The sequence below is a fragment of the Pelmatolapia mariae genome, linkage group LG18, assembly GCF_036321145.2.
Source record: "Pelmatolapia mariae isolate MD_Pm_ZW linkage group LG18, Pm_UMD_F_2, whole genome shotgun sequence".
Classification (NCBI taxonomy): domain Eukaryota; kingdom Metazoa; phylum Chordata; class Actinopteri; order Cichliformes; family Cichlidae; genus Pelmatolapia; species Pelmatolapia mariae.
Genome location: NC_086243.1, coordinates 857,501 through 882,230, shown reverse-complemented (window position 1 = coordinate 882,230; position 24,730 = coordinate 857,501). Strand labels below are relative to the sequence as shown.

Genomic DNA, 24,730 nt, shown 5'->3' with positions numbered 1-24,730 from the left:
CAATCACCTGGATCACCTGTTGAGAAAGAAAAAGAGAAAACAAGCAAAAAAAAGAGAGCAATATAATAAACAACATCATCGCAATGATCTATGTGAATATAACAGTAAATACTAAATATTGAATATTATTGTGCAGCACGTAAGATCGACAGCGCACAGTGTGCTTTGAGGTAGGAGCCAAAAAGGATGTAGTTTGTGTGTGTGAGCACCTGTGTGTACACCTGTGAGCATGAGCGCGCTTGTATTTAAAAGGTTTCTTCATGTAATGATCTGTTAGAGGGTGTGGGGGGAGGAATCAAAGCAGCATGTTGGTACAAGCTTACACAAACACCATCATCAAATACATTGGGAGCTTTTTTCCTGATACTGCTCTAAGCTACATGTTCAGATGTACACCACATGGGGTTTTTTTGTTTTTACTGACAGATGGCATATTATTTTTTTAAAAGCCTATTAGAAATGAATTACTTATTGATTATTGATCAGCAATGACATCTATGGAAGCCCTTTTCCGCCACACAAAAAAAGAATCCATAACTCGAAATTTTGACTTACTTTTCTCAAAATGTTGAGTTAATAACTCGAAATTTTGAGTTAGCGCTGCCAATCAGTAGTCTACGTGGATGACGTCGTTTCCTTGTTACCCAGAAGCTGAAGCCCTCAGGTACAAATGCTACAGCTAAGCTACAGGTATTACATCCAGTCATGAATGCACAGATTGCTGATTATTTTCAGCGTGGCTTCAAAAATGATGAAATCCTTGTGTTACTAGCTGAATCACACGGCATTACTATCAGCAAACGTACTCGCGAAAGCGCCAGTTTGTTTGCGATTCGGTTTTGAGTGCGCATTACTCTGCGCCATATGCTTCCGGGTAACAAGAAAGTGACCTCATTCACGTAGATTACTGAATGGCAAATTTCGAGTTAACAAGTCGAAATTTCAAGAAAATAACTCAAAATTTCAAGTTATGGATACTTGGGGGTTTTTTTTGTTTTTTTGGATGGCGGAAACGGGATTTCCATAGACATCTCTGCTTAGAGAGCAGTCAGTTTGTTTCACAGTTTTTTTGGAGAAGTTACTGTGGCTCAGTGTTTGTTTTATGCATCTGACATCAAATCTGTACCAAATACAACATGTGGCTCCGTGTGCTTTGGTGATACCTGCAGAAAAAAGCCAAAACTTCCAAAATTATTTTAATCTCAAGAAAAAATTTTATTAAAAAATTTCCCAAATATGTGAGAAATGTCATGGAATCAGTAGCGGTTTTAGATACGGGCGACACGGGCAGTTGCCCGGGGCGGCATCGTGGTGGGGGGCGGCATCACGGGCATCGGAAAAAAAAAATGCTCGTACTCATGCTGCCAGCGCATATTGGGAATGGCATAGGCACCGATCGGTTTTCTATCGCCCATTTGCTGGGAGTAAGGGCGCCCTCCGTTTGCGAGGTGCGCCTGCTGCTTGCAGCACAGGGAGGAGAGGGCGGGGCGGCGGGGGATTCTCTGGCTGGCTGGAGCAGCGTCTAATAACCAACTCGCAAAATAAAACAAAATAAAACAAACCAACAAACACGAAAACAGCAGACATTATGATACAGATTTATAATTTGCACCGATGTTTGTTCGAAATTCTATACCCGAAAAGTGAGCGCGAGAGCCCTCGGTGCGCCTGCTCGCTGCTGAAGTCAAAGTAAACTTTATTGTCATCTCCGCTACATACAGTCCAGTATATAGAGAGACCAGACGACGAGGCTCCAGTTACAGCAGTGCAAGTAAACAAACAATAAATATAAGAAGAGTAAGAAAATAAATACACACTTTAGGACCAGGGGTAAAGGGATCAATAACAATTTAAAATTTATATTTTAAACTTTGTTGATTTAAAGTCTCACACACAACCCGTTTTTAAAGTTTAAGAAAAGAGAAAAGAAGAGGAGGAGTGTAGCGACTTCCACAGTCGCTAGAGGCCGGGGATGGAGCCTATTTGCCTGACGCGCTGTCAACTGTACGCAATAATGCGAGAGGTGGAATTGCTTGCTTGTTTATTAAAGTGCTTGAAAAGTTTACAGAGCAACGTGATCGGCTCGCGATTCAAACTCTTAAAACATCACAGCTCTAATGCAACAAGGGGAAACTCGTTGTGCTGCGGTCAACAAAAACTACGGCTACCCAGCCCTCCTCTCTGTCAAAATCAAACCAGTGAAAGACAGACTGACAACGGCCTCTTAATGTCACCGCTAGCACCCACGTGACTCCCGTTACACATCACCATAGCAACCAAACAAATGAAAACCCAGTGATCATTAAAATTCAATACATTTAATTATGGCTCCTACAAGGAGAAGCGAGCAAAAGCTACAGGTAAGCAGATGTGTCATTGGATAATGGCAGGTCATGTATCCTAAAACATTAAGAATCAGAATACTTTCTTAATCCCTAAGGAAATTATGTGGGTTACAGTTCCTCCAAGAAGAAATGGTAAAAATAGTAACAGTAAGAGACTAAACTCCAAACAATATATACAATAATATAATATTAATTAGTCAGTGTCAATTGTTGATTTGTCCTGTTCTCATTGTATGACGAATTATGATGTCTGTTTGGTAGCCGTTTGCATGCTATGCATACTCTCTCTCTCTTCATATATAGGGTCATATATGTGTGTGTGCGTGTGTGGAGGGGGGGGGCAGAGGGCGTGTTCGCCCGGGGCGCCAAACAGGCTAGGACCGCCACTGCATGGAATGTATATCATTTAAACATAACATGAAAATGACTGATCAGTGAAAGATGATCCCATGCACAGAGCTTTTAATGATGTATTTTTATGGCGGCTGATAGTCAACTGAATGCGAGGAATTGATTTTTGATGCGGACATAACGGCCTCCTTCTGAGACGGGACCATCATGTATGCTTTCATATTTTATCCAGTTATTAAAAAATATCAATTCTCATTAATAAAAAATACTTTGAATTATTGCTTTTTCTTTATTAATATACATGTATTTCACACAGACATTTGTAATTATGTAACAGCACATGACAAATATTACTATATAAACCCCAGCTGTGCTGTAAATGCAGTGAGGACGCCCCCTGCTGTTTAATGATCAGTACAACAGTGTGTGAGAACAGCTCCTTGCCCCTCTGATGTCACAAAGTAAACTCTGTGTTCTCCACAAATACATGTGTTTCTGTCACGTTGTTCTAATGTTGTTCTAATGTTTTCAGTGTGAGCTTTATTCTCCTGCTCCTCTCATGGTGACTCAGTAAAGTGGTTGTGGGACAGTAACATGTCACTGACATGATCCAGAGACAGTCCAACAGGTTGTTGTCTTTCTAATCAGTGAGTACAGAGGATGTTGGAGACACTGAACTCAGACACAGTGTAGAAATATTCAATCCAACTTTGACTCTTCAGTGTTTCTGAGTCCAGTCCTGAAATCTGATCGATGCCTCGGATTCTTCATGCGTGTTCATGCTGGAAATATTTCTGATGATTCAGGCCGAGTGGAAACATTTGGATCCTTTCATGTTGGACTTGATCTGTTCAAATTCTCTATATTCTGGTCTTCCACATGAAATCATCTCCTGCTCGATGCACTTTTCTGTCAGTCCTCAATAAAATCTCTGCTTCATTCAGTCACTTTGCTCAGGGTGTCTTCACTGGATCATCAGCTGATTTTCTCTGTTTCTCTTTGTTCCTCAAACACTTTCAGTTTATTGTGAGCATTAGCTCTTACACACACTCAGCAAACACACACAAAGCTCCATCAGAGCTGAGATTTCATTCAAATATCAGGAAGAAACTGTGGTGACCTGTTGGTGAGGAGCACAGACAACTAGGGGGAGCTGTACTTTATTACTGAGGAGATGCTGCTGAGTAGAGACTGAAGGTTTGACTTGAAAAAAAGTCACTTACATCATAAACACCTGAATCATAATCAGTAACAAAGTGATCAGCTCTAATCTTTCTGAGGTTTTCAGATTTATCTAAAAATAAAAACTGCTCTGACCAGTTTTCCCTGAAAATGTTGAAGAACGTCTTTCAGCCCAGAGTCATGTCTGCAGGTTCACTCAGCTCCAACATGAAGGTCTAAGGAGCTTGGAAAGAAAAGCGTCTGGACGTCTTTAAGTTTTTTGTAGACATTTTCAAGAAGGTTTGCTGGAGAGTCCCTGATTTTAAGGCCTATGGGAGTGTCCTCCAAGAGGGACAAAGGACCCCCTGATGATCCTCTACCTAATCACATGAGCCAAGGTGTGAAAATGGGTGTGGGTCACAATCAGCCAGGGTTTCAGGTGAGCTCATTGTGAAACCTGGCCCCACCCTATCATGTGATTTCCTGAGGTCAGATGGCCCAGGATGTGAGTGGGTGTTAAGGCGCCTGGGAAGGATCTCAGAATTGGATTATAGATGGCAGACAGTTGGTGTCGTAAGCCCCGCCCCTCTGTTCAAAGATGGTCGCTCACAGTGGACATAGATGGCTTCTTTCACTCCTCTTTCAAACCATCTGTCCTCTCTGTCCAAAATGTGAACATTGGCATCCTTGAAAGAGTGACCTTTGACCTTTAGATGCAGATGGACAGCCAAGTCCAGTGGCTGTTTGGTCTCTCCAATGTAGAGGTCTGAGCATTTCTCGCTACACTGTACAGCATACACTACATTGTTAGGTTTGTGTTTTGGGAGTTCTGTCTTTGGGGTGAACCAGTTTATGTCAGTGTGTGGCTGGGTCTGAAGTAAACTGGGATGTCGTGTTTGGAGAAGACTCTCCTGAGTTTTTCCAATGCACCGGCTACATACAGTTAAGCAAAATCACTACATGACTGAAACACAAGCTTCATCTCTCTATTAATAAAAGTAGTATACATGTATGCCTAAATAAAAATGAACAGGTGAGATGTTAGAACGCTTTTATTTATATTTTAGTAGACACTGAAAAATTACAATAGAAAGCACCTGGGGTTTAGAACAGAACTGAACAAATATTTAAAATATAAGCTGATCATTTTTGAAGCAGCCTTCAGGATCTCCACGTATTAACTAGAGATGGCACGATACCATTTTTTAATGTCCGATACCGATATCATAAATTTGGATATCTGCCGATACCGATATGACTCTGATATAGTGTATCAGGGGCGATTTTAGCCCATTTTGGGGGTGCTTCAGCTCCCCCAAAATGGGCTTCAGCTCCCCCAAAATGAATCAAAGCACCCCCAAAGTTTTCTTCCTTTTTTTGACAATATTTGCTGTTTGTGGGACACACTACTAAAAATATAAAAAGCATACAGTACTTAATTGAGATGGAACATTTTAACAACAAAAGTATAGATAACCCCTCCCCCCTCCCAAAATGGTTTGTTCCAGCTCGCCTCTCCCCTACTCTGGCTCTAGCGCCGTTGCTGCCAGAGAGATGGTGGCTGAGACGCAGCGGAGCGGAGGTGGAGTGCCTGGCTTAAAACAGGAGATATTAGCTGCATTTAACCTTCAGTTACTCTTTATATAGTTAGGTAGGAGTCAGACCATGTTTCTTTTTAGCTGAAAAACATTACACCAGGTAACCTGCTGTGCTGAAAACGTGTTTCCCGACTATGTTTGCTACCCTACAATCCCTCCTACTCTGTAGTAAAATCAGCGACATTTGACCGTCCTGTTGCTCCCATTGAAATGTATACAGCCTATTTAAAATCTAAAACTTAACATTGTCCGTAGCCTGCTGCTGTTACCACTGTCCTGTTTGAAATGGAATGAGAGAAACTGGTTATTTTGTCATATGTGCCGATATTGAACCCAAGGTACTAACTAGCTAACTGACTGGATGCCCATTAACCTTATAACTCCTGGTGTGTGTGTGTGTGTGTGTGTGTGTGTGTGTGTGTGTGTGTGTGTGTGTGTGTGTGTGTGTGTGTGTGTGTGTGTACAGAGAGACAGCCAGGTTCATAATGGATATGAGGAAGTTTTTTCAAAAACAGGAGCCACATTCAGGTAAAAGTGTAAGATCAAATGATCCGTCAATAAAGGATAATGTTGGATCAGTGTTTCAATGTTTACATCCTTTATTAGATGTTCATGTGGTTTGTTTATTTGCCTTTTGGTTGAAAGTACACTGAAAGAGGACTTTTTTATTAGTGATCTTAATAGTATTGTTTTTTAAATCTAATTGAATACAATCTATTTGTGTATGATTGTCAGTCCAAAGAGGGAGAGAGGAAAGAGGAGAACATGAGGAGAAAGTACAAGGTCAGGAAGAACCAGGTAAGAAAACAGACAGGGAATACTAACAGAAACTGTTAAACTGGCAAAGGAAAAAAACAACAACTAATTTTACTCACAATCTGGAAGTTGTGTTCGCCCTATATTAAAGCTGCTGTACAGAATCTGCAAAACAAACTGGGTTGTCAGCCCTGGCACTGCATTACCATATTGAGCTTAGTCAGAGGAAGTCACGGTTGCCAAAAACTTTTTGAAGCTCAAGAGTGAGGCTGGTGTCATCCCAGATATGTTAACATTGTACAATCTTCTGGATAATCGGATCTTCCCCACACTGAAAACTGTTATTCAGGTTGCCCTAACAAACCCAGTTAGCAGCTGTAGCTGTGAGAGATCTTTTAGTGTTTAGAGTCAGCTCCATACCTGGCTGAGAAGGACCATGGGTCAAAGCAGACTCCAGCACCTGGCTGTGATGTCAGTTGAGAAAGAGATGCTTGAGAGACTTGACCACCAAAATGTGATAGACAGATTTACCAACCTCAAGGTGAGGCGACATAGGTTAAAAGAAAAGAAAAAATCTGCAGAGCCATAGTAGTGTGTGTCTGCAGTAAAGATCTACATATACATTGTATACATTGTGCCATAGGCCAAGGTGTCTCAATTTTTTTTATTTTCTAATAATATTTTGTACATTTCAAGGACTCTTCTATTTTTGGAGTGTATTTTTTATGTATCTGTATTATATTATACAAACACTTTAAAAGTGAATCTCTGTCCAAAACATGCACTCAGTTTACTTTTTACTCACTGTGAGCATCATTCATTATTCTCCCGCAGTAATTAAGGTTAGGATATGTTTTTCTTTTTAAATTCCAATCCATTCTTCTTTTGCTGTAGTCGACTTTAGCAGCATTTAAATAACCTTTATCAGATTTGATGGTTTTGTTACAGACTTTTCAAAAAAGTGTTTTGCTTTTCTTTCACAAATGTGGGGATTAAATTGTGTTAAAATGTACAAAACAGTGATGTCATGTTTTGTGACGAGGACCCAGGCACAGAGAGACTTGATGAATTTAAGAATCTTATGATTTCATAAAGAAATTTGCAGACTTGCACAGAGATGGTAAAATTATGATGACTGATAACGGAGACGAAGACAACAGTCGATGAGGACAGGGAGGAACAGGGGTTTAAATGCACCAAGGAGACAGTCAGAGGGAACTCGGGACAACTGGAGACATTTAAGGATGCAGGGACTCACAGAGACAGGGAAGACGTCTCATCGTGACGAGTAAAGTTTATCTTCCCTGGCTGGGCAGCTCTCTGGGTGCTCAGCACCCCCAAAGCTCTGATCCTAGAATCGCCCCTGTAGTGTATCTTGCTGCATTTTGTATAAGTTCATACTCAAGTTTTAAAAAACAAAGTACTGAAGCTATTCTGTTATACCTGTATGCAAAAAATACAGTGCACCCAAATATTTCATAGTTAAGCAACACTGATCAATCTAATAAACTTAAACCTGCACCATCCTCCCTATTCTGGTATTCAAAACAGTACTTAGCAGAAATATTAAACAACCTAACTAATAGGGTTGCCATTCCCAGCAAAAGAAAGAGGGAACCACCCCCCACCCTCTGTTTCATAATGCTTAATCAACGTAATAAACTTTAACTTAATGTATGTGTAAAACAAATGCACAGAAATCAATTATTTTCCTACAATAATTAAATAGTTTCAACATCTTTCTTCAATAGAATTGCAGACTGCACAGATGGTACCTTCCCAAAGGAAAAAGTACTATAGCTTACCAGGGTATATATTACTCTCAGAACCATTAAGAATGGTTCTTAAATGGTTCTTCAGATGTCTTTATGGTTCTTTAAAGAACCATCATACATCAAAGAACCTTTTTATTTTGTAGATGGTTCTTTAGCTATTACAAATGGTTCTTTAAAGAACAAAAGGTTCTTCATCCTCAGCTATCTAAGTTTGATGGTGTAAAATGGCATAAATATTTATTCACTTTAATGAGGGTGTGAATTAGACTGTGTGTTTTGTTTGTGTGCATGTGTGTGCGCGAAGGGGGAGGGCGGGTTACCTGGTGATTACCCTTTAAGAGCAGATGGTAGGAAACTGAATATTCAAATAAAAGTTAGAAATACGTGCTTAAAAATATACTGGTGGCAGGGGTGGGGGCCAAAGCCTAAAACACTACATCCAGTAGTCCAATCGTTGGGATGCGCATGCGCAGGCAGATCGCACAAGCAGCGGGCTTTGAACTTTCTAAGGGAAAAACACTTTCTCACGGCCGGTGACAGCAGAGCGGATAAAGTCTTCAGTACCTGCTGGTCTTTGAAGCTCTGGATTCTGGAACTGTTGGAAAAGGTAAAACATTTTCATTAAAACCTTTTTACTCTTTTGTTTTTGTTACTCGACATTGTAGCTTGCTGTTAATGTCGTGCTAACAATAACGGTTAGCTATTTTAGCTACGTTAGCCGTTGATGTTAACGCAATTTAGTATCGGTATACAGAACTGTTTTCCTAACAAAACCACTGTTATAATTAAGTGAAGGTGCTCCCAACTATTTTGAACCTTTGGCTTCTAAAATATGTGGTTCAGTTGCGTGCTGCGTACATAACCTAATGTCTGCTAGACCGATATTAAAATTTATAATATTGTTAAAGTCACTAATATGGCGCCTGAAGCCTGTTTTGACATGAGCTCTGTGTCTGTTCTAGAAACTCTGAAATTCAGTAGATCTGAGCCGTACATTAAATGCTCACATGAGCCTGTACTGAATTCTGGAAGAGCTGTATAAAATACAGCTATGCATAAGTGTTTTGAATATATAGCAATGTGAGACATGATAAGGTGTGTCTTTGACTGTTCCTGTAGAACTTATTTTCAGACTAGTTAACAAATGATGCTCCGGTCATTTGATGTTTCCAAGACAGATGTCCTTTTGTAATATAGTTAAATTTTCTTTGTACATTTCATTTATCCACCATCGTACATTAAGCCAGTGGTTCCCAAACTTTTTTTGCTAGGCCCCCCTTTGTTTTACAAGAAAAATGTTGCCCATCCCCCCCCTCCCCCACCGCGCGCACACGCACGCACAATCACATCCTTTAAGTAATCCAAAGTATTCAGAATACGTTACTCTCATTGAGTAACGTAACGGAATACGTTACAGAATACATTTTGGGGCATGTATTCTGTAATCTGCACTCAAAAAACAGATTCAGGTCCTTCTTTCAAAGAACACGTACAAATTTTGTTAGTTGTTCATAAATGTAATTAAAAAATACCAAATTAATTTGATTTTCTTTGTGTAAACTTAAAAACCAGCAGAGGCTGATTCTGAACACAAAATGAATGAGTTTGTTGGGGCACTGGGGGTAGGGGGAGTACATTTTTGCACATGCGCATTTGTATACTCAAAGAAAAAAATTCAAGCCCCTCTTTAAGCTGAAACATTTTTTTTTTATCTCACTCAACGCAAATGTAGCACTCCAGCGTTACTGCAATTATTATTCATGTGGTGAACCTAAATTATTTTCTCTCAAAGCAGTCTTTGTTACAAGAACACAAAGTTATTCAGTTACACAACGGTCCGCCCTCTTCGAAAATTTTGCGCTCTTTCAGGATCACCTAAATGAATGCAGCTGCTCTTGGCCTCTCTGTACTTTTTGGATAAAACTACACCTTCAGGTAAGGTAACATATTAATTTTTCATATAACCAATTGTGTATTTCTTTATGAGCTGAATGTAGAGTGCTGCTATGTATCATAGAAGCTTGTAACAGTTGTTTTTTGAACTTTTGGTGGTGCTACCATTCTCTTCTCTGCTGGAATACTTTTTTTTTTTTTTACCAAATAGACAGGTCTTTTCAAAAGCGCCTTGTTTTAGAGGACAAATTATGTAGCCACTAACTTTTAAGTACTCGGAGCTTGTGCTAGCCTGATAGCAACTAGCCAGCCGCCATGTGCTCAATGAAAGGTGGTCTCCTAAGGCTAACTTCATTCTTACTGTTTTCTTTTTATAATCTAAAAATGTGGCATTCTGTGTTTATTATTATATAATCCCATATTCTAGTAGAAATTATTGTTTTGAGGTGTCTTTAACAGCAATGTATAGTTTACTGAGGGTGCTACCAAAAGTGAACCATGTGGCCGTAAGAGTAACTGCACTCAGCACAACACGCACTCCTGTGATGTTCATACCTATTTATTATTAGAAATGATTTCTTTATTTATTATTCGCTACCGCCTAGATTATAAGAAAATGCTGTGCCGGGGGAAGCGTTGGAAGGAGAGGCCGATGATAGTCGCGGGGTTAGTAGGGGAGGGCACTGGAGAACCAGTGAAGTTTGGCAGTGAGGTTTGCATAATATGTTCCCCTCCAAGTGACAGAGCCCTGAAACAACCTATTTCTTAACCAAGGTATTGTTTCTGTTTTTCAGACCTCCTCCACTGAGGATGAACGGTTGAGATCCACTGCAGCAACTGTCATGGGTATTTACACCATCACAAGAGAAGGCATTCAGGAGCCAGAGGATGTGGGAGTTGTCATTGAAGGTACAACAGTTATGAACAACCTCGGTAGTGTCATCGTGGCATTCATCGTCTTCTTTGGACTGATTGATGCACTTGATCTGCGCTATCCAAATGACCACAAGTACACTTTGGAGTTTTGTCAGAAGATTTGAATGAATCTGGATGGACAAAAGCTCAGTGCAAAGATGCAGCAAATGAAAATGAAGATGTTTGCTTAGGCAAACAAGACTCCAGCACAAAAGCTGATTTTGGCCTTTTTATCTCTTTTTTTTCAGACTGTGACCTTTTTAAAAAAAAAAAAAAAATAGAAGTTTTCAATTTTTGTCTGCTATTCTGTTTGAACATCTTAGATGAATATCCTATTGTGAGTGATGTAACCTTTAATCTATACTAATATAGATGGATAAAAGGACGGTGGGAATTTAGCTCAAAAAAGTTTAATGGTTGTAACCAGCATTTTCTTTTCAATTGCTTTTGGGATTTTCAAAGACACAAAACAAATGTTGACAACTTTGGTGTCTTCCAGTGTTTTTAAAGTTGGTGTTCCCGTTTTTATAAGCTTGTAAAAGTTTGAATGTCATTGGTTTTAGAGAAGTAAAGTTGAGAGTTTTTTTTTAATTAAAATACATCCACTTTGGTAACACAAAAATGTTCTTAATGAAAACCTTTTATATATACATTATATTTGTATTCAAGTATTGTTGGGTTGTTTAAAGTGTTCAGTGACTGGCATACTATGGTGTGAATTGTAATGTTTAGTAGGTTATCATTGCGAATTTGCTGAAAAGCTACCTGCAAGTGTCACTGTAAATGTATACAATGATTCTTAAGTGAAATCTGATTTTACAAATTGCAGTTTGAAAAAGCAAGAACATACGTTTTCTTTTATACTGAGGGGACAGATTTGTTTTCAGTCTTGCCTATTCAGATTTGATATTCATTTCAAATGTAAGACAGCACTTTTTTGTGAGCACTTTGATTTTGTTAAGGTTAATTTGACCATGTGACATGTATGTTTATTCACAAAATATTCTGTTTCTGCTGTTAATTCAAGTGATTAAAATTGAGTTGAAAAAACAAATTCATTTTGTTATTATTTCAATAATTCAATAGTTAGTTGAACTTTAAAAAAAAATCATTTTAATGCGAAGACAATCTAGCTCAAATGAATGACATTGTACTGAGTTGAACCAACCAAAACCTTTCACATCTTATTAATGTAATTTTCTTCCTTTTAAACTTATTTTAAAAATTATGTTCGACTGACTCAGTTTAATTAAATTATCATGATGTATGTAGATTTGGTTGAACCAAAATATATGTATTACGTGGAAAACCTGCCATCAATCCAACTGAGTTCATCCAATGACTCATTTTTATGAGTGTGTAATGGAATACATTTTAAAAGTAACATTCCCAACACTGCCCACCTCACGTTAAAATATGAATATTGCTAATTATAAAAAAGACAGACAGACACTGACAGGAAGAACTGTGATGAAGACATCTTTTATTGGAGAGTTATGACATCACTGCTAAGCAGTATTTCAGCACAGACGTCCTCGCCGTCTGTGGTTTACTTCTAACAGTCTCTAAATAGATTCAGCATTTGAGCTGCTAGATGTTTATCTGTATGCACAGTTTTGTGCTTTTTTTAAAACTCATCCCAGCTGCCGTTCTTCCACTTCTTTTCCTCAGCTCTCCTTTTCATTTGCCCCTTACTGTCAGATCCACCCATCCTGTTTTCTACTTGTATTTGCTCCCCTCCAGTGCGCTGCGTTAATGCTCTATTCCACTTCCCCTCCCTCATCCTCATCAGCAGCACACGCTTCAAATTCCTTCTCGGGTAAGAGGCCATATTCATTGAGAAAGGCCTCAACATCCGTTGCAAAGAACTCTTCATTGAAGTGTTTGGTCACAGCCAGGAAGTTACCCAGTAACTCACCAGCTTTGTACACCAACAGGGTAGGAAGAACCTGGAAGAATAGCAACAAAACTCCAAATGAGCTTGTAGTCATTATAATTGGAAGTGCTCGGTGTAATTCCCAGCACAGGAATATTTCCTGCACAAGAAACCTTTAAAAGAATGTATCAGTATGGGGAACAGGATGGAAATAAGAACCCAGGGAAATCCCTGAGATCAAGGCCAGAGTAACCCAAGCTTAAAGTGTTCGTTAAGGTATTTGTCACATAGATGTAAAATAAGCTCATAGATTAGAGTTAACCATAGGGTGCTTAGTTTATGTAAAAATGTAGTTTGTTGTTGTTTTGGTTTACGTGCTGAAATTGTTTTATGTGTGTTTATGTGTAGACTTGTATATAATTAAACATGTGTGGATCATATAATGTCAAATTCTGAATATTGATTTGTAAATAAGGACATTTGAAATAAGGGGGCAGGAACAGAACAAGTTCATCATACTGCTTTTCAAGCACACACATTGTGTAGACACAGAGATATACATGAAAACAAGATGTTTTTTCTTCATTTTTCTTGTTGTTTTAGTTATATTTGCATGTTCAAAATAAAATTCTATCTATCTACACCCAAAACAAAGTTCTGTGCGACACGTTGTGGAGCTGAAAGTGTATTTAAAAGTCTAATTCTTCATCAGTGAGGTAACAGTGCACTAACCTCAGAGGAGAAGCGTTCAGCAGCACCAGTGGCCACGGCATCAATACGACAGAATTTAACACTGGGGTACTCAGTAGCCAAACAGTCCAGGCATGAGTTCAGCTCTTCACAGCCTGACAAAGCACAGAGAAGCCACAACCTTTAGCAACACTGTGTCCAGTACATGGCTGTTTGGTGAATATCTGTTTATTGTTCAGGTAAACTGAAGTTAGAATTTTGAATATGCACCCCCCTCAAACACCTGACCTTTGACACCATGCTGGTAGATGTGGACCACCACCAGGGTCAACCGGTGTTCCTTCTCTATGACTTCAAGGAAGGCTTCTCCGCTTTCAAGTTCATGGACTGATTCAAACTTGGGGCCAAAGCTCAGGCGCTCGTGCATTTCCTGCATACACTGTTTTCTGTAGCGTTTTAGGCAGCGTTCATCCTCATCTTGGATCAGCTCGTACTCCTGAACACTCATCTACAGTTGAGAAAACATATGTTACTGCTGCACTTTTACACTTGCATGCCTTTCTGTGTCATTAGTATGATTATATTGTTCCAGATGTTTCCATTCACCTTTCTGTTGAGTCTCTCCTTGTCATCATCTCGAGGACTGGACATCTGTCTGAGCAGCTCTCTCTTGTTCTGAGGGACAGTCTGATCCACACTGTCCAACTTAAACCTTCGCCAGTCGTTAATGACACCTTTGGGACCTGGAGACACACAAAGAAGTGTAACAAAGCTACGTGTTTTCATGAGTGCAAAACGCCACGAGTCAGCGACCATGAGTGAAAACAGCATCGAAGGCAATAATACCCTGAATCCACTGAGTTTTGCATCCAGCTGTAATAGACTATTGCATCTGTGTGACGTCTCTGACCTGTGTGATTGGCGGGCACTTCCTCCTCTTCTTGAGTGGTGGCAGACATCCTTTGGGAAGCCTGCGACACACAGAGTAGATAACAGTGTTTTTGCTACTTGAACAATATTTAGCTTAAATAAGCTTGTGTAATTTTGGCTTGATGTCACAACTAATCGACACTGTGACAGCTCCAAATCTGAATATCTGCAGCATGATTCATGCATTTAGGCACACAGTTGTCACAAACATTTAGTTTAAACTAGGCTGAAGTTTACTTATCAGATTAAGATGAGATTACCAGGAGTCTGACACTCACACTTAGGACAGCTTATATAGATATATGTGAGTGAGATATGACATCATTTGTGAGCTAAAACCAATAAAATGTAATGAAAGCTAAACAAGACAATGAAGTTTTATTTTATTTATTATTTATAATAAATATTATTTAGATATTTATTTTATTGGTAAGACCCTGAAAATGCAAAATCCTCTGTGACCGTTTTTACAATGGGAAAGATTTTTTCCTGCTTAACGATGATCTAAATGCAACATTGTAACTGATTAAAAAGAAGCTGATGGACTCATCATGATTGTGTTATTTATCTGTTTTATGGATCATTACTCAAACATTTTTGTATGCTTGTCAAAAACACAGAAACGTTGGAGTTCTTTCTGTAACCTGTAATTAACAGCACTGCATCTTTCAAATGTCCACATGTCTGTATAAATCCCAATTTGAATAAGGAGGACATACACGACGTCTTTCTTTTAGTAACATATTCAAGTATCACCACAGAGCTGACAGCAAAGTTTAAACTAAACAGCCCACAGAAAAATGACGTGGCTACATTGATGTTGCTGGGTGGGAGGAGCTTCACTGTCACAATCTTACACCTGCTCGTAAAAAATTATAAAAGTTTTATTTTATTTTGTCTCCCACATGAACTGAGACCAGGCAATTGTGCATAAAAAGACGTGCTGGAAAATGTTGTATTTATTTCTTTATTTGCTATCCATCCGTCTGATTAGCAACTGTGATCACTAAATATTCCAGATATATTGCTTTCATACACCAGTACATGCCACACTGAAAGCTGCTGAGACAGCTGGGCGGTCGATGACAGCAGAGTACTGAGCAAAGCTGCGTCAGTCATATAACTGATGAAGCCCATTAGGCTGAGGCAGCTAATTTGTTCAGGTTGTCAAAGCTTTCATTTCTTCCTTCACTGGTTTCAATGAGCTCACATTCAGTTAAAGAAGTGAACTTTAACTCTAGAGGGCGATGCTTTTTAACATGACATGGCTTCAAAAGTAAGTCAGAAAACACATAAGAATAGATTTAAGAAAATGAAGAAATGCAGAAGCATACATAAACAGATTTATATGCAACAAGATGTTTGTGGAACACCAAACAAACACAAAGTAACTGAGTGTTAACCACATCTGCCGAACAATGACATTACTCAGTGTGTGTCAAAGGCTAGACTTGCACCAGCAGCATAATAACTGTTTCCAATGCAAAAATAAATATTTGCACCAATGCATGCTTTCTAAAGAAAAAATGACCAACTCTTACCTTTGTCTGTTGAATAAGAACTGGTTTTAAAAGCCAGTCAGTCAATCTTGTGATTCACTGATAGTGTGAGATCTGGCTGAGAGCGAGGAGTGCCGGCTTAGAAAGGGTGGAGCTAGAGCAGAGGGAATAAGCTTAATCTTCACAGTCGTCATAATCACTGTCACCATAATGTTGTGTTGTTTAATATGATTAGGTGCAATACCTGTCTCAGTGTTATGGGCTGAGGAGGCCAAAGTGGACACAGCATGTTTTACATGTTTTACATATGGAAAACAAAACAAGTTAAAACAGTTTACAATTTTTGAAACAGAGTCAGCATCTTTAACATAATGCTGGTTCCATCAAGGTCAAGGAACAGCTTCTGAACAACTTCAAAAGTATATTTCAGATCCTTGCATTAGCTCAGATTGAGAGCATATATTATTCCCATGAGTAACACACAGCACCTTGGGAAATCCTGGCCCTCCGGGATTTTTGTTCCCACCACAATGGTTGCAGTCTTATGGTCAGATCCAGGAGTGTACCGGTCACTGATGATGGCAGTTTTCATCACCTGCCTTTCAAGGTTGGCCTTAAATTCTTTGGTGTCCTTGTAAAGCAAATTAAAAAAAAAATAGGTTAGTGGATTATACATTAGACTTTTATACTTACTGAATCTTAATGAATTCAGATGATCATTGGAATACACACACACACACACACAATGCTGAATTACTTACACCAAACTCCATGAAAAGGTCCTCTTCTGTTTCTCCAAGGTATGTGATAAAGCAGCAGATGGCTACTTCTCTGAGTATTTCAATTGTATTGTGCTATTTAAGAAAAAATAAAGTATGAGTATAAACTACATGGGTGACTGCCAACAAAGTGCATTTCAAAGCTACCCAAAGTCTAAATAGTTGTCCTACCTCAAGAAGCATGTCCTTGAGCTGCCTGATTCTCACTATTTAGCTCCTCCCCTTGATAAAATGACATCCATCAGTTTTGGGGTGTAATGGTCAAGTGTAGCCATTCAAGGCTTACAGTGGTTGAACTCTTGAACTTCTCCTTTATCTGTAGACCACACAAACAGAAGAATTCAATCTTGCAGACTATATTGCATTCATTAATGCTCTATACATTAGTTAAAGATGATAGATGTGATCTAAGGCTACCCCAAGTTTTGAGGGAACAAAAACAATCTTAGTGAAGACAAGAGAGACATTCCCCACCATAACCATGGCGTAATCTGTAATGTTTTAGCAACCCTGTTTTTGTTTCAGATTTACACATTGTGCTTATGTCTTGCAAGCTTATGTCTTTTACATAAGCTTGCAAGTCCACCATGCCATATTCACCATATGTGAATTTGCCCGGGCTAGTTAAGTGGGCAGGGGAGGGAACTTGAAATCAGAAGTTATAGTGCAGAAAATTATAAGTTATTAAATTATAAGAAAAAAATAAGTTACCTATTCAATTTCTTTAAGTAATTACAACTTGAATTTTATTTTGAACCCACTAACATTGGGATTTAATTTCAAATTACATATAAAATTAATTTAATGTAATTACCAACATTATTAATTCAACACAACCCAAAAAAATAAAGTTTGCAACTTAGAAGGTCTATCTTAATCAGTAAATTAGAATGTTTATCTTGCAGCCATGGATTTAATCAAGTGGTGGTAAAAGGCCTGATGAATTACTTTTTAGAGTGTACTCAGCGAGCTTATGGGGGTGCATATGTGTGGTTCTAAATAACAAGAAAACAGAGGGGAGGATAACAATTATTACATGACAAATATAACCATCATTACTCGTCAGCATCATACACCACTGATCAATTACACCATAAATAATCAACAAAAGGTGCCGTCCCTGGGTGGGCTCGAACCACCAACCTTTCGGTTAACAGCCGAACGCGCTAACCGATTGCGCCACAGAGACACACGAGCCAACAAGCCCTTCAAGGAGAATAAACGCGTAAATTTTGACGAAAAAAATCTTGTCTTTTCCTTAGTCCACTAACTTTTCCGTTTACAATGATCAACACTTAAAGTATTGTTGGGCATACACACAGCAATAAGCAGTACCACCAGCTCACACTGTACCCTCAACTCAAATCATTTTTCTTCGCTCACAGTCGCCCGGCTAGCTCAGTCGGTAGAGCATGAGACTCTTAATCTCAGGGTCGTGGGTTCGAGCCCCACGTTGGGCGCATACGTTTTGTGTTTTGTCTTTCCATACAGCGAAAAAAGGTCATACATATTTAGCCATTGTAAACCTTTTGCACATTGGGAAAGTAACAGACGGTTTGTAATTTCAAAAAACAAAAAACAGAACACCCAGAACAATTAACCACTGCTTCCGGAACCTTTCGCGTGTTAGGCGAACGTCATAACCACTACACTACGGAAACGCTGGTGTCGATGTCAAGTTGAATGACCAAAACGCCAGTTTACCAGACCGTCAGTTTGGTTGCACATGCGTTGGTGGTATAGTGGTTAGCATAGCTGCCTTCCAAGCAGTTGACCCGGGTTCGATTCCCGGCCAACGCAAACTTTTCGTGAACGATTTCCTCCTACCAGCAGACAGGACGGCATTTTACAATCAAATGCAAATCTACTGTTTTACATGTAAAGAAAAGATCACCCCAAATATGGCTCTTTAGCTTTGACCTTTTCCCGTTCTTCCTACAAAGATCTTATCAAATTAGTTTCTTTTTTTCAGAAATGTTTAAAAAAAAACAACACAACGCTGTTTTAATGGGTTTAGGGCTAAAATGGGTATGTGTATGGTGTGGCCTGGCTTAATGTATGCTCAATAATTCAGGCCAATAAATCCCCAGAAAGTCAATTCTATTCACCTGTACACGGTTTTACACACACACACACACACACACACACACACACACACACACACACACACACACACACACACACACACACACGTGTGTTGTTAAACTGTGTTGCACTGGCCGGGAATCTAACACTCGGATTAATGTGCCAAAAAAAGCGAAGCCGGAAATGAACGGAGTTAGTCCTCTTGTTTTTCTAACACGCTCTCTGAACTGCCACGAACCAATCGCATCGCTGGTTTCCATGATATGGAGGAAGTGTACAGAGTGTAGGTAATAGTCAGTCACACGACTGCTATATATGTCTGCCTGGAAGCAGTAGTTAAAACTGATCTGAATTGTTTGGATGCCTTTTCATTGTAGGTAGTTATAACAGCCTTGGTGCTGCTGTCAGGTCGATGCTGTAAGTTGTTATAGCCACTTGTTGTTTGCTAGGCTACAATGCTATCACCATCTGTGGACAATCTGAGCTGCTGGGAGTGAATTGTTGGAGACATAGAGTTCAGGTATTTTTTTATTCGTGTTCACGTGTTTATGTCTTCCTTTAGTGTTAAGTAGTAGTTAAGACCGTTATTGCATAAGTCCTGCTTGGCAGCTGCTTGTTGGTCATCACGGGACAATGCCATGCCAGGGTCAATAACTTCATGTGAGCCAGAATTCAGGTCTCTCGTTGGTTTGGGATGTCACTGATGATCTCGTGGTTTTGTTTACCAGCCGGTTAAACCATGAAGACCAGTAAGTCCTATAAGCTTGTGCTGCACAAGAAAGGTTTCGGTGGAAGCGGTGAGTAGAGACTCTTCTCCGTGTTTGTTTCTCTGCAAAGATTTGATTGCTTTTGCAAATGAACTTATCCTCCGAATAGACGATGAGTTGGTTGTCAACCCAAAAGTTTTCCCTCAAGTCACTTTGGGGAATATAATTGAGATTGCACATCCCACCGATGAATACAGGTGAGATTATGTAAGATTGCTGTATTTTTTACAGGGTTAAGCATTTGCCATTGAAACTATAATGTGGCCTTGTCCCTTTTGAAATATTCCCAGTCCCCTCCTGCTGCAGGTGAAGAGCCTAAAAGAGGACCTACAGAAAGGTAATCTTAGGTAGCAGCGTGTTTGTGGTGTTTAAACGTTTCATTTATTCTTTATAAGATAAAACCTGATGGCTTATTCCTGCAATAGACAATATGATTGACTTTTGTTTATGTAGTCATTTCCCTCCTGGTCTCAAACCAGGGAAACACAGCTATTTCCCCTCCGCTCCCTTTAAGACAGCTTTTCTCTGTTTTTGGGCTGAGTGGGACTCAGTCTGATCCCTGCTCACTCACACGTGTAGAGGCAGGATCTGAATGTTTGGATCAGTCTGAAGCCTGAGCTTTTACCAGGGTTTTTGTGCTGTGTTTAAAAACAGCACTGTAAATGAAAATGTATTTGCAGGGCTCCTTTGGCCCTGATGTCAGCTTTCATTATTGCTGGCGTTGCGTGTTTATGTATCTTTCAACAGTGTCTGTTGTCACTGAGTTCCAGGTAGGTTCTCTCTGGTGTTCATCAACGTGGGTAAAATGATAGCTCTGCCGTACAGCTGATGAAATTCAGAGGATGAACATGTTGTCGTTACACAGAGACGATCAGTGTGGACCAGACTGTAGCACAGGCCTTCAAGCTGCGTGCATACCAGGACGTCATCGTTAACATCGTCGACCCTAAGGTACGTTCGCTCTGAGCGCTCCTCGGCTCCTCGACTGTCGCTGGGACACAGTGTCTGTTTCTTTCCTGTCAGGATGTAACGCTGGACCTGGTGGAGCTGACCTTCAAGGACCAGTACATCGGCAGAGGAGACATGTGGAGACTGAAGAAAAGCCTGGTGGGCCATGTGAACGTCAGGTCCATTTGGATGCTGCGTGCGGTGTAGTATTTAAGTTTGCTGTTCTTTGGTTCCTTCCAGGTGAGCACATGTGCTTACGTGACCCAGAAGGTGGAGTTTGCAGGAATCAGGTACATAAATGAAACGACTTCACAGCTGTGTTTGTAAGGGTTAACCAGGATGAGTTTTTCATACTTAAGATGTGTTTGAATCTTCAGAGCTCAGGCCAGTGAACTGTGGGTGAAAGGAGAGAAGGTGACCTGTGGCTACATCAGTGAAGACACCAGGGTAAGTGGAAGAAGGAGATGCTGATGCAGCGATCTGTCATTACTGCAGCCAAGGAAACGCTAACCCAGGAAAGAGCCTGTTTTTATTCATTCAACAGTGTCAACATGTTCCAAAGACATTAACATGTCATTGTAATAACCAAGAATATCAATAAAGTTCTCACTGAAAGCTTTGAGCTAATTCAGGCCGTCCCCGCTCCTCCACCTCCTGCATCATTACTTTACTGACTAAAGAGCTAACCGTGTAGAAAGTAAATCGGTGTGTTTTCAGTGTTTAACTCCACTGTGGTAGCATGTAGGTTACTTTACATTTATCCTGGTACTGAATAGGACAGATTACACCTGAACTCAGACTTGAGAATGAAGAAGCGACAGATGTTGTGTTGGTAACTTGATTTGCTTTTTTCCATTGGATATAAAATGTGTCCTCTGGTATGGAGGAAAACGCTGTGTGCCACAAACGTGTTCTCCACCTGCACTTCCTGCTGTCAGACACTGTGCTGTTGTGACACAGGTGGTGTTCAGATCTACGTCTGCCATGGTTTACATCTTTATCCAGATGAGCTGTGAGATGTGGGACTTTGACATCTATGGTAAGATTATTTGATGTTTTAGTTTTTAAGGCGAGCGTTTCATGCCGTGTCTAATCCCAGTGCTTTCTCTTAGGGGATCTCTACTTTGAAAAGGCTGTCAATGGTTTTCTGTCCGACCTTTTCACTAAGTGGAAGGTTTGTGCTTTTCTTTGTTTGCATGCCCTGTTTGTATTAGCACCCTGCTGATTCTCACACTCCTGATGTCCTAACATGTTTAATCCCAAACCAGGAGAAGAACTGCAGCCACGAGGTGACGGTTGTACTGTTCTCACGTACGTTCTACAACGCCAAAACATTAGGTCAGTGTGAGCTGTGACAAATGTTTGGTCAGCCTTGTTGCACTGTTGGTTTTCAAACAGGAGATTTCTCTTTTTTCCTGATGGCTAAAAGTGAATATATAAAGTAACTGCTCATGCAGGCTGGTGTGGTGGGGAAGCCTCATTCTCTTGTTATACGTGTTCCTCCAGGTGTTTGTTTTTGTGTGTAAGCATGACACAAGAACATTTAGCTTTAACATGTGATGTGTGTTTGCTGGTAAACATAAATCTGTGCTGAAAGAACGCGATATCTTATCTTCTTCAGAGGAATTTCCAGAGATTCTTAGAGGCTCCATCAGACAAGACCACGAGGGACGCTTCTATGAAGACTTCTACAGGTAAGCATCCCAACACGTGTGGATGTCAACAACAGAGCGGCCTGTGAATCTGATTCTAATCGTCAGGGTCGTAGCTCAGAACGAGAGACGGGATGAGTGGACGTCGATGTTGGTCACTATCAAGAAGCTCTTCATCCAGTATCCAGTGCTGGTGCGACTGAAAGAAGCAGGTAGTGATCTGTGTCCTTCGCCGACTCGTAGATCTTTGCATTAGTTCCCATCCACAGTCTAAACCGTGTGCTCGTTCACATTCGTCACAGATGCTTTTCCTGTCGGTTACAACTCCACTGCTGCCCAAGGCAACTACCTGGAAGCCATTAACCTGTCGTTCAATGGTAGGTGCTGCTGCAGCTTCCCTTAAATTTCTTACACATTTTGTTGTCGTTTAAAGGCACTGTGCAGGATTTTGGTGAAACTAGTGAGTCCTCACACAGAGACAGTCAGTGTGGATTATCATTAAGTCACAGCGTCCTGGGGAGGCGCACCACAAACTGGTCTGCAGCCATCTTGGAACCAGCAGCGGGGCCATCTGCTGTGATTGGTTGGGGTGAGAGAAGGAAGTCAGGATAAAGACATGCTGTGGAAGAGAGACAGAGATTAATAACAGATATGATTCAATGCAGGGAGGTCTGTTAACACATAGTGAGGGAAGAAGAAACACCCAGTGCATCATGGGAATCCCCCAGCAGCCTACACCTATTGCAGCATAACTAAGGGAGGATTCAGGGTCACCTGGTCCAGCCCTAACTATATGCTTTAGCAAAAAGGAAAGTTTGAAGCCTAATCTTAAAAGTAGAGATAGTGTCTGTCTCCTGAATCCAAACTGGAAGCTGGTTCCACAGAAGAGGGGCCTGAAAACTGAAGGCTCTGCCTCCCATTCTACTTTTAAATACTCTAGGAACAACAAGTAAGCCTGCAGTGTGAGAGCCAAGTGCTCTAATAGGGTGATATGGTACTACAAGGTCATTAAGATAAGATGGGGCCTGATTATTTAAGACCTTGTATGTGAGGAGCAGGATTTTGAATTCTGGATTTAACAGGAAGCCAATGAAGGGAAGCCAATACAGGAGAAATATGCTCTCTCTTTCTAGTCCCTGTCAGGACTCTTGCTGCAGCATTTTGGATTAACTGAAGGCTTTTCAGTGAGTTTTTAGGACTTCCTGATAATAATGAATTACAGTAGTCCAGCCTGGAAGTAATAAATGCATGAACTAGTTTTTCAGCGTCACTCTGAGACAGGATATTTCTAACTTTAGAGATGTTGCACAAATGGAAGAAAGCAGTCTTACATATTTGTTTAATATGTGCATTGAAGGACATGTCCTGGTCAAAAATGACTCCAAGGTTCCTCACAGTGTTACTGGAGGCCAAGGTAATGCCATCCAGAGTAAGAATCTGGTCAGATACCATATTTCTAAGATTTTCAGGGCCGAGTACAATAACCTCAGTTTGATCTGAATTAAGAAGCAGAAAGTTAGCGTTAATGTTAGAGATGTCAGTCACTAACATGAAACGTGCTGCTCTACAAAACCTCCCTGGAACTGCTTTGGTTGGTAACAGCTGGCCAGTGTGTGAATGTGATGCAAACAGCAGTGCTGGAAAAAGCTTAAAGTGCTTGAATTTCACCCTGAAAAAGGCGTATGAGCCCTGATATTTGTCACACTTGAATGTTTCAGATCATCAGTCAAGTCAAGTGTTTACTGAGAGCAGAAGTCAATGTACAGCAACAAATCCAGCAACGACTTTTATGTTATCACTCTCTTCTGGCCTTCACAGAGAGGTCCATATGACTTTTCAAACTTGGGTTCTTACATACATCCCTCTCATTTATGCAGTTTTCAGATATATGTGATCAGAAACAAAAATCGACACACTTTGTTCTGTGTTTACAAAGTGAATCTGCAGCTTGATGGACTCAGTTAAACAAATCAAGTAAATCTCCAAAAGTTGATTCTGTTCATCTGGACGTTTTGTGGGAGAAACGTTTCGTCATCATCCAGGTGACGTCTTCAGTCTCAGCTGACTGCAGGTTTCAATCTTATAAACAGTACATTTGCATAATGACTGAAACCAGCCCACTGAAGGAACAATGGGCTGGGAGGTCAGTTCCTTAATCTTAATTATGCAAATTCTCATGACCATTGATCAACAACCACTGATCAATGGCCATGAGTACCATTCACAGAGAGTTGGGGAATGGCTGCAATCACAGCATTGTAAGATGGTGACAGATGTACCCTTAGGCCCCCTCCTCCATTCAGAGATGGTCTTTCCCTTTTCACGTAAATGGCCTCCTTGACTCCGCCCTCAAACCAGCGTTCCTCCCTGTCCAGGATGTTACATCCTCATCATTGAAAGAGTGTCCACTGGCCTGTAGGTGTAAATAGACTGCAGAGTCCTGGCCTGACGAGGTAGCTCTTCTGTGTTGTAGCCAGAGGTTGTTTGGTTTCCCCGATGTATAAATCCTGGCAATCCTCCTGGCACTTAACAGCGTACACTATGTTACTCTGTTTGTGTCGGGGGACCCGATCCTTGGGGTGGACCAGTTTTTGGTGCAGCGTGTTTTGGGGTTTAAAAGCCACAGAGACCCGGTGTTTAGAAAAAATGCGTCTCAGCTGCTCCGATACTCCTGACACATATGGGATCACTACAGGTTTTCGCTTGGGCA

General features: G+C 40.4%; 2 protein-coding genes and 3 non-coding genes across 15 annotated transcripts in view; 3 read left to right on the top strand and 2 right to left on the bottom strand.

Annotated features, from left to right (window-relative positions):
• Positions 1–12,260: 12,260 nt before the first annotated feature.
• Positions 12,261–15,941, bottom strand: LOC134617475 (phosducin-like). The gene is made up of 6 exons (XM_063462724.1): positions 15,832–15,941; positions 14,271–14,331; positions 13,967–14,103; positions 13,649–13,868; positions 13,403–13,515; positions 12,261–12,743 (listed from the first exon to the last, which is right to left on the bottom strand). Exons 2-6 carry the CDS (start codon positions 14,317–14,319, stop codon positions 12,555–12,557), a joined length of 708 nt encoding a protein of 235 aa, XP_063318794.1. The 5' UTR covers positions 14,320–14,331; positions 15,832–15,941; the 3' UTR covers positions 12,261–12,554.
• Positions 15,942–17,683: 1,742 nt separating this feature from the next.
• On the bottom strand, positions 17,684–17,757 carry trnan-guu (transfer RNA asparagine (anticodon GUU)). The gene has a single exon. It is a non-coding gene; the product is annotated as a tRNA-Asn (tRNA).
• Positions 17,758–17,955: 198 nt separating this feature from the next.
• trnak-cuu (transfer RNA lysine (anticodon CUU)) lies at positions 17,956–18,028 on the top strand. The gene has a single exon. It is a non-coding gene; the product is annotated as a tRNA-Lys (tRNA).
• A 268-nt stretch (positions 18,029–18,296) lies between these two features.
• Positions 18,297–18,368, top strand: trnag-ucc (transfer RNA glycine (anticodon UCC)). Its single transcript has one exon. It is a non-coding gene; the product is annotated as a tRNA-Gly (tRNA).
• Positions 18,369–18,897: 529 nt separating this feature from the next.
• Positions 18,898–24,730, top strand: part of depdc5 (DEP domain containing 5, GATOR1 subcomplex subunit) — a 27,422-nt gene continuing 21,589 nt past the window's right edge. For 3 of the 11 annotated variants that reach the window (XM_063462983.1, XM_063462985.1, XM_063462984.1), the window contains exons 1-14: positions 18,899–19,173; positions 19,382–19,450; positions 19,530–19,617; positions 19,711–19,757; positions 20,286–20,371; positions 20,444–20,527; positions 20,609–20,658; positions 20,746–20,815; positions 21,329–21,407; positions 21,481–21,542; positions 21,637–21,706; positions 21,990–22,062; positions 22,129–22,232; positions 22,323–22,397. In XM_063462983.1, coding sequence (XP_063319053.1) covers positions 19,393–19,450; positions 19,530–19,617; positions 19,711–19,757; positions 20,286–20,371; positions 20,444–20,527; positions 20,609–20,658; positions 20,746–20,815; positions 21,329–21,407; positions 21,481–21,542; positions 21,637–21,706; positions 21,990–22,062; positions 22,129–22,232; positions 22,323–22,397 — 946 coding nt within the window. In that variant the 5' untranslated portion in view covers positions 18,899–19,173; positions 19,382–19,392. Of the gene's footprint in view, positions 19,174–19,381; positions 19,451–19,529; positions 19,618–19,710; positions 19,758–20,285; positions 20,372–20,443; positions 20,528–20,608; positions 20,659–20,745; positions 20,816–21,328; positions 21,408–21,480; positions 21,543–21,636; positions 21,707–21,989; positions 22,063–22,128; positions 22,233–22,322; positions 22,398–24,730 lie in introns of those variants that run through there. The other 8 variants (XR_010091562.1, XR_010091563.1, XM_063462982.1 and 5 more) reach the window with 6 other exon arrangements.

Coding starts and splice junctions, on each gene's coding strand:
- LOC134617475 (XM_063462724.1), bottom strand. CDS start 14,319: ATGTCTGCCACCACTCAAGAAGAGGAGGAAGTGCCCGCCAATCACACA. Junction 14,104..14,270: donor AGTGCCCGCCAATCACACAG/GTCAGAGACGTC, acceptor GTGTGTCTCCAG/GTCCCAAAGGTGTCATTAAC. Junction 12,744..13,402: donor CTGAACGCTTCTCCTCTGAG/GTTAGTGCACTG, acceptor CTATTCTTCCAG/GTTCTTCCTACCCTGTTGGT.